General features: G+C 43.8%; 3 protein-coding genes across 3 annotated transcripts in view; 1 reads left to right on the top strand and 2 right to left on the bottom strand.

The window, feature by feature from the left end:
* Nucleotides 1–14,961, bottom strand: part of LOC306940117 (serine/threonine-protein kinase NIM1-like) — an 805,056-nt gene that overhangs the window by 723,913 nt on the left and 66,182 nt on the right. The window lies entirely within an intron of this gene.
* On the bottom strand, nucleotides 1,336–2,755 carry LOC306939693 (mitochondrial import inner membrane translocase subunit TIM50-like). The gene has a single exon (XM_079524366.1). It carries the CDS (start codon nucleotides 2,538–2,540, stop codon nucleotides 1,347–1,349), a length of 1,194 nt encoding a protein of 397 aa, XP_079380492.1. The 5' UTR covers nucleotides 2,541–2,755; the 3' UTR covers nucleotides 1,336–1,346.
* LOC306939476 (growth arrest and DNA damage-inducible protein GADD45 gamma-like) lies at nucleotides 14,221–14,898 on the top strand (the record flags this gene model as incomplete). The annotated part of the gene is made up of 3 exons (XM_079524064.1): nucleotides 14,221–14,333; nucleotides 14,436–14,640; nucleotides 14,785–14,898. The coding sequence occupies 3 exons, from the start codon at nucleotides 14,221–14,223 to the stop codon at nucleotides 14,896–14,898; spliced, it is 432 nt and encodes a 143-aa protein (XP_079380190.1).

The raw sequence follows: 14,961 nt of genomic DNA, 5'->3' as shown, positions 1-14,961 counted from the left end.
CACATGGCTCCAACGAACTGCAGCGGCCAATGAGGCATCTATTTTTTATTTTTTTAAATATTTTTTGGGGGCTTTTTCTGCCTTTATTGATAGGTTGAAAGTAGAATGACAGGAAATGGGGAGAGAGATGGGGGAAAGACGCGTGGCAAAGGCCGTCGCGATCGGGAGTCGAACCCGCGGCACGCCGCCAGGCTGGCTCAGCAGCCTAGGTGCCCAGACGGTTGAGCTAACCGTCTCGGCCCAGACGGTTGAGCTAACCGTCTGGGCAGAGGCGTCTATTTTTGAGGGGCGTGCCGCTAGCCCCTCCTATGCCCAGCTTTGGGTGCAGGAACACTTTTAAGTGTCAAGAGGCGGCAATAGAGCAGGCGTCTCTTCCTGGTTTTTAGACAGCTGGTGGATGGAAATAGTGCGCAACTTCAACTTGTAGCATCGGCAAAGCGTTTCAGTTTTTTGGCTGGTCTAGGCGTTTCTTGACATTTAAGTGTGACTGCACCCTTTGCCTGTACCCAGACATAAGCGTCAAGAGGCGTCAAGAAAGTGCCTAGTCCAGGCGTCTCTTCTGGGTTTTTAAACAGCTGGTGGGTGGAAATGATGCTAGTCCTAAGCATAAGCTGCAAACAAACGAGCCAGCACCCTATATGGGCACAAAAGTGGGCATGCCCATATATTGTCATGTGCATATATGAGTCAGACAGACTGCAAACTCAAACTTTTAGCCATATACTGATGGGACAGGGATCTCCATATATGGACAAGGCTGACAGATACAGATACGTCCATATATGGGCATAAAAGGGACACAGGTAGACAGACAAACAAACTTCTCCATATATGGGCACAAATGGGACACAGCCAGATGGGTACAACGCGTACTCTGACAACGCCCCCAACACCATGATTAATAAGATATTGGTTGGATCGGCAGTGCGAACATAGGTGTGAGGGCAACATAGTTGAATTATATCTGTATTGAACTTATATATATATACTGTATTTGGCTGTGCCACAGCCAAATAAATGTCTTGCCGCTGTGGTATCCTGTGCGTTTGTTTGTTTGTTTAGCAGGGGGAATAAATAACGTATTTTGTACTGGTACTGTCTATTTGGGGTTGGTATTTATAGTAAGAGAACTCCTTTTCTTGTTTTTTAAATTTTTGAGTGGTGCAAACCACTCCAATAACCAGCTTTGTGTCTGTATCTATGTGTCTATGTGTCTATGTATGTGTGTACCTGGCACGGTTGCTATGGTTAGTGTGTGACGTGTGTGAACAGTTGCACCACTCAGTTCACACCGGTGTGATTCTTTTTCCACTCTCGATTTCATCGACAGGAAGCAGACTTTCAACTCAAGAAGTATCTCCCTTCATGGTGTTCCAGAAGCGCGAGGCGATGGAACCCAGAGAGAGAGACGACTGCTTCATCTGCTTCTGGGAGAGCTCTGCTAAACGCTGTTCGTCTAGTTCTAGTACATGTGCCAGCTGTGCCTGTCTGCGTCTGAAGGCCTCGATCGGGTCCTCGTCCAAGGCATAGTTCTCCAGAACCAGACGCACGTCTTCGACGCCGTTCGACGCCATGCTAATCAGGAGGTTGGAGAGGTCGTAGAGGGTTCTGTCCTCAGAGTTGCCGTCCCATGCCTTGAGGGCAAGTCCATTAAAGGGCTGTAGGCTGAACGCCTCACGCTTACAGTCCACAACTATCACCTTGCTGGCGTCCCTGTTCAGACAAGACACGTCCTTTACGTGTTGGCCATCGATGTAGCGCGTTGCGTCTCTGAAGAGTCGATACATGACCATCCTATTGGGGTCTATGCTGTCTATCAGAGGGTATGCCGTTACGCCGGGCTCTGCGGTAAAGATGACTATTTCAAAGAAAGGCGCTAGCTGTTCAAACAGGTGGTCAATACCTGGTCGCTTCTTGATGCGCCAGCCTGTGTGTAAGGACCACTCCGGATGCAGAAGGACGTCTGTTAGCTCGATGACCAGCGTGTACGGAGGTTGAAGGTACGGCTCCTTTAGAGGATCGGGCAGCAGCTTGGGGCTCGTGGGGTCAAGGATCATCTGTCTGTAGTCCTTCATATATTTGAACGTCCGTTTCAGCTGCTGGACCACCGGCGGATCGCAGTCAAACTCGTCCGGAATCCTGTTTCCTTGTCCGTCCACCGAATTGCTGCCAAATATGTAGACACCCGCAAACGCTCCACCAAATCCCATCAGCCCCATTAGCCGTAGAAGAATCTTATTAGCATAGGCAGTGTTCTCTGTTTCTTTTTGCTTTCTATCCTCTTGTTGTCCCTTGTCCCCCTGTTGTTCTTCACCAGGAGGGAGCTGGCTCTGACTCTTGTGTTGCTGCTGTTGGAATGTCTCCTCCTGGACGATTGTCTGAATCAGTCTGCCCGTGGCAACACCTGCATCCTCTTTGCTCTGCGGTGAGTCAGTGGAGAGAATCTGTGCGAGGTGCATCGTAGCCAGGGTGCGGGCCCTGGGGGGTCCATTCCAGACCCCCAGCAGAGCCCGGCTCGCTCGGACACACACGGAGAACATGTGGATGTATTCAGTGGACAGGGAGCGAGAGGACTGTGCATTTTACAGTGACATGGCTTCTCTGTGTGGATGATGTCACATTGATCATGATGACATCACTCTTGATGTCATCAAGAGTGATGACATTACACTTTTACACATTACACTTTTAATTCTGATAGTAAGCGTACGTGTTCGGTACCAAGGGTCTGAGGGTCTCCCTGTCACTCTTTAATAAACAGAAAATACAGTTTCACGTGGGTCGCCAATTTCATCCCATCAGGAAGTAGCTCCAATTTATCAGCTTCATTGTTATAGTATTTCAGTTCCTATTTTGTCCTCTAGATGACGCTGTTACTCTGTGACCGACAGCAGCAAGATTGCAGTCAGGTTCATGCTTAGAGCAAAGGAGGATGATAGGAAAAATCACCATGTGTGTAGTCCTATGATTGTACCACTGAACGGCGCATACAGACAAAGGCAAGCCAGGGGCAAAAGTTTGCTGGTGTTTATTCTTTAATTGTTCTGTTTCACAGTAAAGAAGTGATCAGTGATGTACATCACTGATTGTAGCCTAGTTTTCCAATTAATTGAATAGGGCCCCAATGGAAACAAGCCATAGGCACAGTTTGCTGGTGTTTATTCTTTAATTGTTCTGTTTCACAGTAAAGAAGTGATCAGTGATGTACATCACTGATTGTAGCCTAGTTTTCCAGAATAGGGCCCCAATGGAATAGGGCCCCAATGGAAACAAGCCATAGGCTTTGTTGGATTTTTAATCCACTTAGCAGACCTTGTATTGAACTGTAGCCTACTTCCCTGTGCTTTTCTGCAAACTGTTAATAGTTATTCAATCAAACACTCAAAAAATGTGGTTAGACTTATACAGTATGTGAGATGTATCTGTGTTTACTATTTGAGTTTGGGGCAAAAAAGAAAAGAGAGATTGCATTTAGTCATGTGGGTACACTTAACTATGAGACTTATCCATGTTTACCTACATTTACTATTTGAGTTTAGAAAATAAATAAAAGTGCAAATGTTGTCAACCCAACATCGAGTCACTATAGATTACAATTAGAAAGTAGGGTTGTGTAGCAGTAGCACCATCTATGAATCATATTTGTTTGGCTGAGGCAAACGTTAATGTGTTAGCTCTGTCCTGGTGTGGTGAACTCAGATGATCAATTACTGGAGACCGAGGGGGCTTTCAGTCAGACCATGAATCCTAGAAGCTCATATACCTATAGTATAGTATAGTATAGTATAGTATAGTATAGTATAGTATAGTATAGTATAGCATATGGGGGAAAGAAAACTATAGGCCTATAAATCAATAAAATAAAACTGGGAAGGATATAGTATTTGGATTAAACAAACTAATCTGTTTAATTATAGAAAATAATAGAAAATATATTATTTTCTATAATTAAACGGATTAGTTTGTTTAATGTTAAGAAGTGGTTACTCAATTTGTTGAAAAAAAGAAAGAAAAAAGAACCCACTTTTTGATCATTCGATAATCAGAAAAGTAATCAAATAATCCCTAAGAAAATGGTGTCGGTGTCACTCAATAGCTGATCTACAAGCTCACAATGCATTGCATCCATATCGCGTTGTGGGCTTGTAGATAACCTATTTTCAGCGCAAGACTGACCACGAAATAGGGCTTAAAACGATAAATTGCCCTCCTTCCTTCCTGAGCCAAATCTACAGGTAAAACTTCTACAACCAATCGGAAGCTTTAGGGAAGTCATGTAGTCAGGTAGAATAGGGGGATTGAGGCCCTATCCGAGCTGCTATTGGCTGGAGATAGGTTTCAGTGCTATATAACACACAACTAACAATTCCTGAACAGATGATGTGCAGTTTGTCCATATGGCGACCCTCTGGGAGTCCTTTGTGCTGTGACTGATGTGTTCACTTTAATGCCTGTCAACATTAAAGGCTTCTTCCTACACTTTAAAGGGCCCCGTCTCCGCAAGCCGCCTCCCCACCCTCCCTCCGCCTGTGCTGCAGGGTGAATGAATGGGGGGGGGGGGGGGGGGTCTCTACTCCTCGTTGATCCGGCAAAAGTGTGCCTTTCGTTTTGTACACACATCCCCCCCTTGCCCCTCCTCCCCGTCCCTAAAAACCACACACCCCATTCTCCTCCCCACACGCCTGACCCCGGTCGCCTGCACACTCCAGACTTTGTGTTCGGTGAAAGGGGACCATCTCAAATGTCCTGTGCAGCCGCAGCAGCTGCTCCTGGACCTCGCTTTTCTTGCGGGACAAAAGGGAAAAAAGAGAGGGGTGAGGCCCTCGGTGCACCTTTGTGAAAGCCCCCCCCCCTCCATTGACGAGGGTGTAAAAGTGGCAGCAGCATCTTTTGTCTGAGCTTTGTTTTGGGGGCCTGGAGGGAGAGTAGAGCAGCCAGGCGGGGTCCATTAGCCATCTGATAATGTTTTAGAGAACCCATATTTGTACTTTGATACTACATACAGTACATGCATGCGTACATGCTTGAATGCGTGCTTGAACACGTACAAGCATGCACATATGCAAACGCATGCATGTCTCTCTGGCACAGGTTTTATGTATATAGCACATAGTACTAAGTGTATAAAGCTACTACTAGAGCAGGGGTTCTCAACCCGTGGGTCACGACCCCTCGGGGGGTCGCCAAATTATTTTAGGGGGTCCCAAAATTATTTTCAAAAAAAATAAATAAAAAAGTTTTTTTTTAAAATTTTATTTTCACGATTTTTCAAAAATAGCAGACCTACAAGCTCGTAGCGCGCCACTCGGTGGCGCGCTATGAGCTTGTAGATCTGCTATTTTTCAATAGCTAAATTATAACAATGCTTAAAACACCAAAAGGGGTTCCCTGTACTAGAGCACAGCTGGCAGGCACACCCTCTGCCTGCTGCAAAATCCTCCGTGTTCAATTAACTCAGAGGATCTGTAACCGAATGGACCCATAGGGGTATGAATTCGACTGAGTAGGTTCAGCTATATCTCACTCACATTATGCAGTTTCATATGCTCACATGCATGACTGCATGTACGCAGGTGCATTTATGTTTGTGCATGTATACATGTCATGGATACATGCATTGTGTGCATTGCTTTCTGTGTCTATATTCATGTGTTTGATTATTGTGTCTGATATAGAGATATGTATCTCGGTGGGGGCGTCCTTTGGGTGCCTCTGCATTGTCTAACAGTTGGACTCTAACTGAAGGAGATCCATGTTTTGTCAACAGTTGGGAGTGTGCTATGTATTAGCACTATAGACTCCTTGGTTACGTCACTAGACAGTGTGTGCATTAGCACACAGCACTTACAGAGATAACATTGTTACGTAAATACTGTGTATTGTGTACACACTGCCGGGTTGTGACAGAAATAATGTTCAAGTGAAATGAGTCGCTTTCATTTATCTGTGGCTCTCAGTTGTCTCTGTTTTGGCAGTGAAGTTATTTATTTCATCAGAGACACAATGGTTGCAAGATTGCAAAGTGTGTTAAATCCATATTGTAGTTGATAAACAGCTCAGATGTCACCCAAAGCCAGTGGTTATACACTGGCTTTGCTTACACAAACAAAAGATCAATGTGTCCTAAAACATAAAGAGCCTGCCCCAAAATGCGTATATAGGCCTGCATACTGTACATTGCTAGTCAGGTTTGTACAATATACTGTACATTAACCACTATAGCACAAATAGCATATTAATCAGATCTAGGCCTACTATACTACAATATGCATTTCAAAAGAAAATTCCTCACTCTCTTTGGAGGCTTGAAATATGCTAACCTAAATCAGTGGTCAGATTAATTAATCTAATTAGCGGTCAGATTAATCTGCTCTTGTAATGAGACTGGCTGACAACAGCTGATGATGGTGGGTTGGGTTAGACATGTGTTAGAGCTCTGTCTGACCTGGGTGTGCGCACGCGCGTGTGTGCATGCATGCTTACTCATTCAGATGCCTTTGAATGTGCACAGATTCATCATCTGACCCTGCGTTCGCTGTGACCTGGAATGCAGCATAACAGCAGGGCTATCTATGGTTATGGTAATGACGGTGATAATGGGCCTGGGCTGATACGATATTAACATAACTAGCAGACTATAGGAGACAGCATGACAGCAGACCGACCGGCAGCCCAGCTGAGACCAACAACATCTCTATAGAGCCTGACCGCTGCGCCCACTGGTGGCTCATGAGGATATTCAAGTGCACACCCAAAATGGAGGACTGACCGATACATTGATTATGGCAGGGGTGGGCAACTTTGACGATGGAGAGGGCCACTATATTTCCACACTCACTTCAGAGGGCCACATTGCTGTCGTAGCAAAAATAGCAGATCTACAAGATCAAAACGCGTCGCAGCGCGACGCGTTTTGAGCTTGTAGATCTGCTATTTTTTCTATATTCGAATTGAAATCTTGAATTATTTTTTGCTATTTTTGAATTGGAATCCTGAAAATTAACATTTTTATGTAATTTCAAATGCCTTTCATTATACTTGTGTTGAGCATTGAGCTACTAATTTAGACTGAAGTAATTAAAGCGGGTCATGTTCGCATGTAGTGGAATTGTAACAGCTGAAACCAATATTATATCAGTATTCTGACATTAACCTGAGGGCCACATTAAGTGAAGGTGGGGGCCGCATGTGGCCCCCGGGCCGCCAGTTGCCCACCCCTGGATTATGGTCATGTGCATACTGTATATAGAAACGTGCAGCCGAAAGGACTCGAGGGCATATGATATGGAGATGTCATCAGTGTAGAAGACGAATCCACGGAGGGGTGCCTTGGGCGCAGCCATTACTGAGGTGTACCATTAAGCGCAGCTTTACACCTCAGCACTGATTAGCTACAACTGGCCTACAGGGCACTGAATCCATGGAGGGGGGGTGCCTTGGGCACAGCCATTACTGAATCCATGGAGCAGTCATAGATATTTAAAAAAAAAAGATGCCTCATTGGCCGCTGCAGTTCGTTGGAGCCATGTGTGTTGACGGGAGGGCGGAACAATTTACACTGGGGCGGAAGTGCGCCAGAAGTGTGGAAGGCATGCTATGCAACGCTGCCACTCAAGTGACTACTGGCCAATCACAGCGCATCTTTTCCGGGGCTTGTCAGATCCGAACATCCGCTCTGTGATGCTTACGCTATGCTTCGCAAGGAATCTCGGGAAAGCTTCGCCCACTCTTGAGAACACATGCCCCAGAGCCGGAAAAGGCTCTATATATGTCTAGGTGAGCCGTGCCCTATAGGCCAGGTTAATCAGCTTAATTATTTTATTGCCATCTACGCTTATATACGTAGGCTATTGGGACCTATCTATGCCAGCTACGCTTATAAGCGTAGACAACCGTTTAATCCATATATGAACACGCCGACCGTTTGTTTACCTTTTAGCATTGCTCCGGGTAGTATAGCCCTCCTCCGTCACCACCAGCGATGCCATTTCTAAATCCAGCTCCGTTGAGCCTCCATTATAACCTGATTTTCAAAGCGCCGTATCTCCAAAGGTTAGAGAGATGTCCATGGTGACGATTGTGAATCATTTGTGATTTTGTATCGTATCGCTGAGAAAATGTAGCTGGTTGTTTTGCTAGCTAAAGGCTGTGGGCTGTGTTGTGTGGTGTCGTTCCACTTCCGGAGGCCCCCACCTTCCTGTTTACCCGAAAGGACAACAAGCTCCACAGAGTGGGCCTGGACAGGCGGCCCCTGGGGCAGTACCAGCATGCTAAAACTAGGGGCAGCAAAGGAGTTTTAATGGACGGTACACCTGAGTAATGGCTGCACCCAGGCATTGCACTGGCATAACATTGACATGGACAATACAGAGATCTGCATATATGGTCATAAAAGGCACACAGACACACAGGCAGGTGCAACGGGTACTGTATAATCCGAGAGGCATTCGTTCCCAATCGGCCTTCTGTCTGTTGCCTTACCTTTAACTGTGAGAGTTGAATGCATAAATTATCATTAAAGGACGACTTCACCGATTTTCAACCTATCTTCATATCATAATTGGTCCTCAGTATTGCTCATGATGAAATGGTACCATTTTTTGTTTACTCACTCTGTGTCTCAGAGGAGGACTGCATGTGGAAAGTTCAGAAACCCGCCTACCAGTGACACTTGAAATATTGTTTTTTCAAACTATTTGTATTTGTAATAATCTCAAGTGAATTGAATCATCGTGATTTGTATTAAGCTATTATTCAAGGGCTCCTAGGGGTATACCCAGACCCCGCATTGATGACAAACAAATTGTCTCTGGTTTTCAATTATGCTCAGGCTACAACGTTGCAACCGTCAAGGAGCAATAAACACAATGTTTTTTAGACCACAGTGGGTTCAACTCCAGCCAAGTCAATAGCACCGCTAAATATAGAAAAGCTGTAAACTGGAACACGCCTTCTGCAGATTGAGGAGTTTTGGAGTAGATTGCAATAGCTGTATCCAAGGGAACACATTCATCCACAAACACAACAGCCACTCCCATCCCAAACGCACACACGCACGCACATGCACATGCGCGCCCACACACACACACGCGCCCCCACACACACACACACACACACACACACACACACACACACACACACACACACACACACACACACACACACACACACACCCCAACTCAACATCCGACACATCAGTACCATCTGCTGTAGCTCCAGGGACGGCCCATAGCTCGCCAATAGTGAACATAAAGGGGATGGAGAGGAGGGGGGACTCTCGTATTGAATGGACACTTGAGAACAGCCATGTGGCCGCCCGTAACAGAGTGCTTGTAAAATGGTTGAGGCAGAGGGCAAGTGAGGTTGGCCGGGGTGAGCGGGTTTAGATAATGGACATAGTGGGACACCGAGAAATTAAAGACACACCGCCAACAAATGTCCATGTGCATGCACACGAATCCAGAAAACAAATGTCTGCTACATGTGCATTTAAAAATCCAGAAAACGAAGGCTCATTAAATGTCTAATCACTATCCATCTAATTCTGGATTAGTGAATGTCTGTCACTAATCCAGAATACAAATGTCTGCTAAATGCCCATGTGCATGCACAACATAAACAATTCCAGAAAACAAATCCACTTTAATGCACAAAATGCACAAATCCTGAAGATGTGTAGGGATGTCAGCCTTTCGAGTCAACTGAATTCATTACACTATACTAGATGCTCTACATCAAATCTCTTCGCCGAAAATAGCCGAATGATAAGTTTACAATGCCTTGTGTTGCAACCCCATTGTGAGCTTTTATGGATCTGCTATTTTTGCTTAATGTTCACCAGGGTTCAAGACAAGTGGTTAAACTTGAAAGGGTGGAATGCTATGAAAGAAAGAAAGAGAGAGAGAGAGAGAGAGAGAGAGAGAGAGAGAGAGAGAGAGAGAGAGAGAGAGAAAGAAACAAAGAAAGTTGATGAATAAATGCATGACGAGGAAAGTTAGCCTTTCGAGTCAACTGAAAAGGCTGCTCCAAAAGGACAATTTACAGTTTATGGCAGAAATTGAGAGACAATACATTTCCAAATGCACAGCTATTCATAGGAGACTTAATTCAGTCCTTGTCAGTCATTTGTCATGTAAGCACACTGACTGACTTGATATGCAGCCGATGGTAACTCAGCTCCTGCATCTACTCTGTGTCTATGTTTTGATCCTGGAACTGTCATTGTGCTGGTTCTTCAATGGGGGCAGTTTGGGTTGGGCTGATGGTGAACACTGGCTCCGAATTAATGACATATTTTTTTACATATATTAATAATATGTTTTGTAATCATCTGAAGTAAATTGAATCATAGTGATTATCAGCACCTTGACCTCCTGCACAACTTTTCACAAATGTGGGTCCTTCTGACCGTAATTCTAACTAAGACAAAATGTCTGATATTCCAAAAAAATACATAACCACCAGGACCAACAAATCTGTATGAATACTAGAACACACGAAAAATGATACTTACCTCTGCTTAAAAATCAGTAGCACAGGAAACTTCAACAATGCTGTGAACGACAAAAGGAGAGAAAAGGCAAGAAAGAATGTTAAAGGACCTATAACATAAAATTCAACTTTTTCTATTTCTTTTGTGTTTTTGGGGCTCCAATATGTGTTTTCTATCCCCACAAATAACCAATTTTGAACAATCAGGCTTTCATATCATATGAGTGCTTTAATGGAAATTGCTCTCAGGAACAGCTTGACTGATTTTGGCCTCATCGTGATGTCATCAATGTCACCCTACTTTGTATAATTCCACCTCTTCTTCAGTCTTCAGTTCCAAATTTGCATTTCCACTTTGTTTACAATGTCCGCCATTGTTGATTTTCCAAGCTGGCATGGAATGGAAACAAGCCTGGTTTTATCTAGCATCAGTATTACCCTAAGGTAAACATGAGACACCTTAGGTCTTCAGACAAAGGTCTTCTCATTATCCCCGCCACTAAGCTACGAACCAAAGGAGATCGAGCTTATTCATTTGTTGCTCCTACGCTGTGGAATGACTTACCACTCTACCCGAGAATTGCAGCGTCTGTTGAGATTTTTAAGAAGCTACTTAAAACTCATTTGTACCGCAAACATTTCGGTTTGCTCCAGTGATTGCCTCAATCTTTTGTTGTTTTCTATGTATTGTTCTGTTTTTTATCTATTTCGAGTTACTGTCTTTGCTGCTCTGTTTCTTATTTCATTGTTGGTTTATCTTTGATTGTGATGTTCTTGTTTTATTCCTATTACTTTTATTGTACAGCACCTTGTAACACATGTTTTGAAAGGCGCTTTATAAATAAAATTACCTTACCTTACCTTACCTATTATAATGACTCAAATATTAAATAATCTGCATATCAGCACCCCCGCCACCTCAGGACATTGTGGTACTGCAGCTAAAACTGCTTTCAAAGTCCAGAAAGAAATGACATGGACTGGTTATATCAGAGTGGTGATTGAGGCTCAAACATTAGAATTAAGTTTGAGGGACATAGACAATATGATATTAAATATTAAAAACAGTTTTAAAATGCATGTTATTTGCGCTTTAAGTTAGAGACATACCAATAATAAATATCATATTAGACTCCGTCATAGAACCCATTTGCGACTTGCAAGATCTGGGGGTCTTCTTGCCAACCAAGAAATTGAGAAATGGGACAAACACCAAAGTGACCAAACAAAGACTCTGCTAATGCATGCTTCGCACCCAACGGAAAACAACAAACAATGCTTGCAGGGCAGAATTAGGACGATACACACTCATTATCAAAGTTATGAAGAGAGCATTTAAATGTTAACCACCTAAAACAGGGGTGGGCAACTGGCGGCCCGGGGGCCACATGCGGCCCCCACCTTCACTTAATGTGGCCCTCAGGTGAATGTCAGAATACTGATATAACATTGGTTTACAATTCCATAACATGCAAACACGGCCCGCTTTAATTACTTCAGTCTAAATTAGTAGCTCATTGCTCAACACAAGTATAATTAAAGGCATTTGAAATTACATAAAAATGTAAATTTTCAGGATTCCAATTCAAAAATAGCAAAACATTATTCAAGATTTCAATTTGAATATAGCAAAAATAGCCGATCTACAAGCTCGCAGCGCGACGCGTTTTGAGCTTGTAGATCGGCTATTTTTGCTACGACAGTAATGTGGCCCTAGGGAGTGAGTGTGGAAATATAGTGGCCCTCTCCATCGTCACAGTTGCCCACCCCTGACCTAAAACAAAGCACTCCCGACACGCTTCAACCATAAAGAAAACCTACAGGGATGCCCCCTATAGTCAGATGGTCCACTCTGTCTGTGCACAAACACGAGCACAGAATGTACCCTTGGCTTCAATTTACGCTGTCAAGAGTTAAATGATTGTTGAACATCTGCATTACTTAATTCACAATAAGTAAAGTAAGAGAATCTTATCTGATGACAACAAAATATTCAAAGTCTTGGGCCTGAGAGGCTACTGTGGCTCAGGAGGGCGACTGTGGCTCAGGAGGTAGAGCAGGTCGTCCAATGATCCATGGGTCGGCGGTTCGAATCCCGGCTCCTCCTGTCTACATGTCGAAGTGTCCTTGGGCAACAATTTACAATTTAGGCATTTAGCAGACGCTCTTAATCCAGAGCGATTTACATTAGGCAAGAACACAAGTATGGGAATACATCACATATATAAAATGCATTTATCAAGAAACATGCGTAAGCTAAGAGCGTAACTAGAACATATCTATATAATGACGCTATACATATTAACTATACATATATACTTAGTATATATGTATAGTATAGTATAGTAACTATACTATGCTATACATATGTACTATGATGTGCTATGACTACATACAATGCAGTTATTGTGCTGTCTACATGACATGCTATAAGTCTGTTTCAAATGCTAAATCTAAGTCTAAAAAGTGCTATCTAAGGGGGTAGGATAAGACACTGAACCCCAAATTGCTCCCGATGTGCTGGTTGGTACCTTGCATGGCTTCCACCGCAATAGGTGTATGAATGGGTGAATGTAATGCACAATCTATGTAAAGCGCCTTGGATAAAGGCGCTATATAAATGCACCATTTACATCTCATCAAATGTCTGTGGCTCAAATGCCAAATACATAATAGATAATTAAGGGCTGAAAACCACTGTTTTAGACCAGTGGTTCTCAATCTTTTCTGGACCAGGGCCCATTGAAAATCTCGAAAGCGTTAATTTGCGGCCGACAAATCTGACCACTTATAACACGGCAGACTATCACAAATCCAGAAAAAGAAGTTCACTTGTGTTCACTTGTGTTTTTTGTGCATGCACAAAAAACATGTAATAAAGATGTCCACTTTAATGTAAATGTGCATGCACAAAATATATAAAAATATAAATAAATCCACATTATAGGTGAAAGCTCGCCTCTACAACCACGCTATGCACATGTATGCATATTTTCAAGACAATAGACACATGAGAACACTAATTTGTGGAAATTTGGGGATAAAAGAAAAACTTGTAGTTCAACCAAGATACATCTTTTAAACTATAAACATATGATATTTTGTATCAATACATTCGCCAATATAGGCATATAGCCTATAAAGTCGAGTCCACTTTATCACGGCAAACGCATGTTATGTTCATGCATGCACGCATTAAGTGGGATTGCGATGAAAAACGAAATCTGTAAATTTCCCTCAAATCCACCGGGTCCATTTGGTTATGGCTATTCTCTTGGATTTAAATGAACACTAGTGAACTTCACTGCATGTGTGCATGAGTGTGCCGTTTCTGTGGAATAATTAGGCAGTTTTGCAAATCTACGTAGACTTTGATGGCACGAGTCTAGGAGGCCAAGTGTCGGGATTAATTATTCCTGAAATTGAGGGCATCAATTAAAGGTCACAGACTTTCAGAATCTTATCCATTCAGTCCAAACTGGCCCATCCTTCCTCGGACAGTTTCTCTATAGGCACGCGCCTGCCATGGGAGGTGTGGTGGGGGGAAGGGGGGTGACTTTTGTCCCTGAACAACAGCCAATCACAGAACGCGCGTGCCAGGTCTTCAGTATAAATACCGCGAGTCCCATTGAGAGCATTCAGAGCAAACTGTGCTATATCTTCTGAATCACTATCCTCCACATCTACTAAAACCAGTGAGATCAATCACTTGTTGGAATTATTTTGAAGATGCAGTCTCCTGCAGGGTCTCCTGGCAAAGCGCTGAAAGAAGCTCTCCTCTCTGCTCGGAGAGAGGAACAACTCACCATTGGAGTCTACGAAAGTGCCACAATAATGAATGAGTAAGTGCAATGCTAACATGTCTTATGCTATTGCTCAGCTCAGCTGGTAGCCTACTTTTGCCCTGAACAAGAGCAGCCACTAACAGATGTATTTCTCCACAGTGATCCAGACAGCGTGTCTTTCTGCGTCCTGGCCATGGACGAAGGGTTCGAGTGTGACATCGCCCTCCAGATCCATTTCACCCTCATCCAGTCCTTCTGCTTCGAGAACGACATCAGCATCGTCAGAGTGAGCGACGTGCAGCGCCTGGTCGAGATCATTGGCGACAAGGACAAACTAGAAGACGCTCACTGTGTCCTCATCACGGTATGTCATTTGAACTCAAACATATAGCCTTATATCTGTTCTCTCTCACAAAGCATTATTGGACAATTCAGCATGCAGGCAGCAGCCTCTCTTTGGAAGTGTTTTGTTGCTAACCCGCTTTCCTCTTGTGCTTTAATTCAACAGAACCCAGCTGATGGTTCTTGGGAGGACCCAGCCATGGAGAAGCTGCACCTGTTCTGTGAGGAGATGAACGGTATGAACGACTGGGTGCCCGAGATCATCCTCCCCGAGTGCTGATCAGAGAGCTCAACACTCTCTTCGTTTAACAAAATGGCACTGTTTGTTACTCATCCCTGGATG

This window comes from Electrona antarctica, assembly GCF_951216825.1.
Source record: "Electrona antarctica genome assembly, chromosome: 16".
Classification (NCBI taxonomy): Eukaryota; Metazoa; Chordata; class Actinopteri; order Myctophiformes; family Myctophidae; genus Electrona; species Electrona antarctica.
The sequence above is the reverse complement of the archived record's forward strand: the minus strand, read 5'-3'. Positions and strand labels throughout refer to the sequence as shown.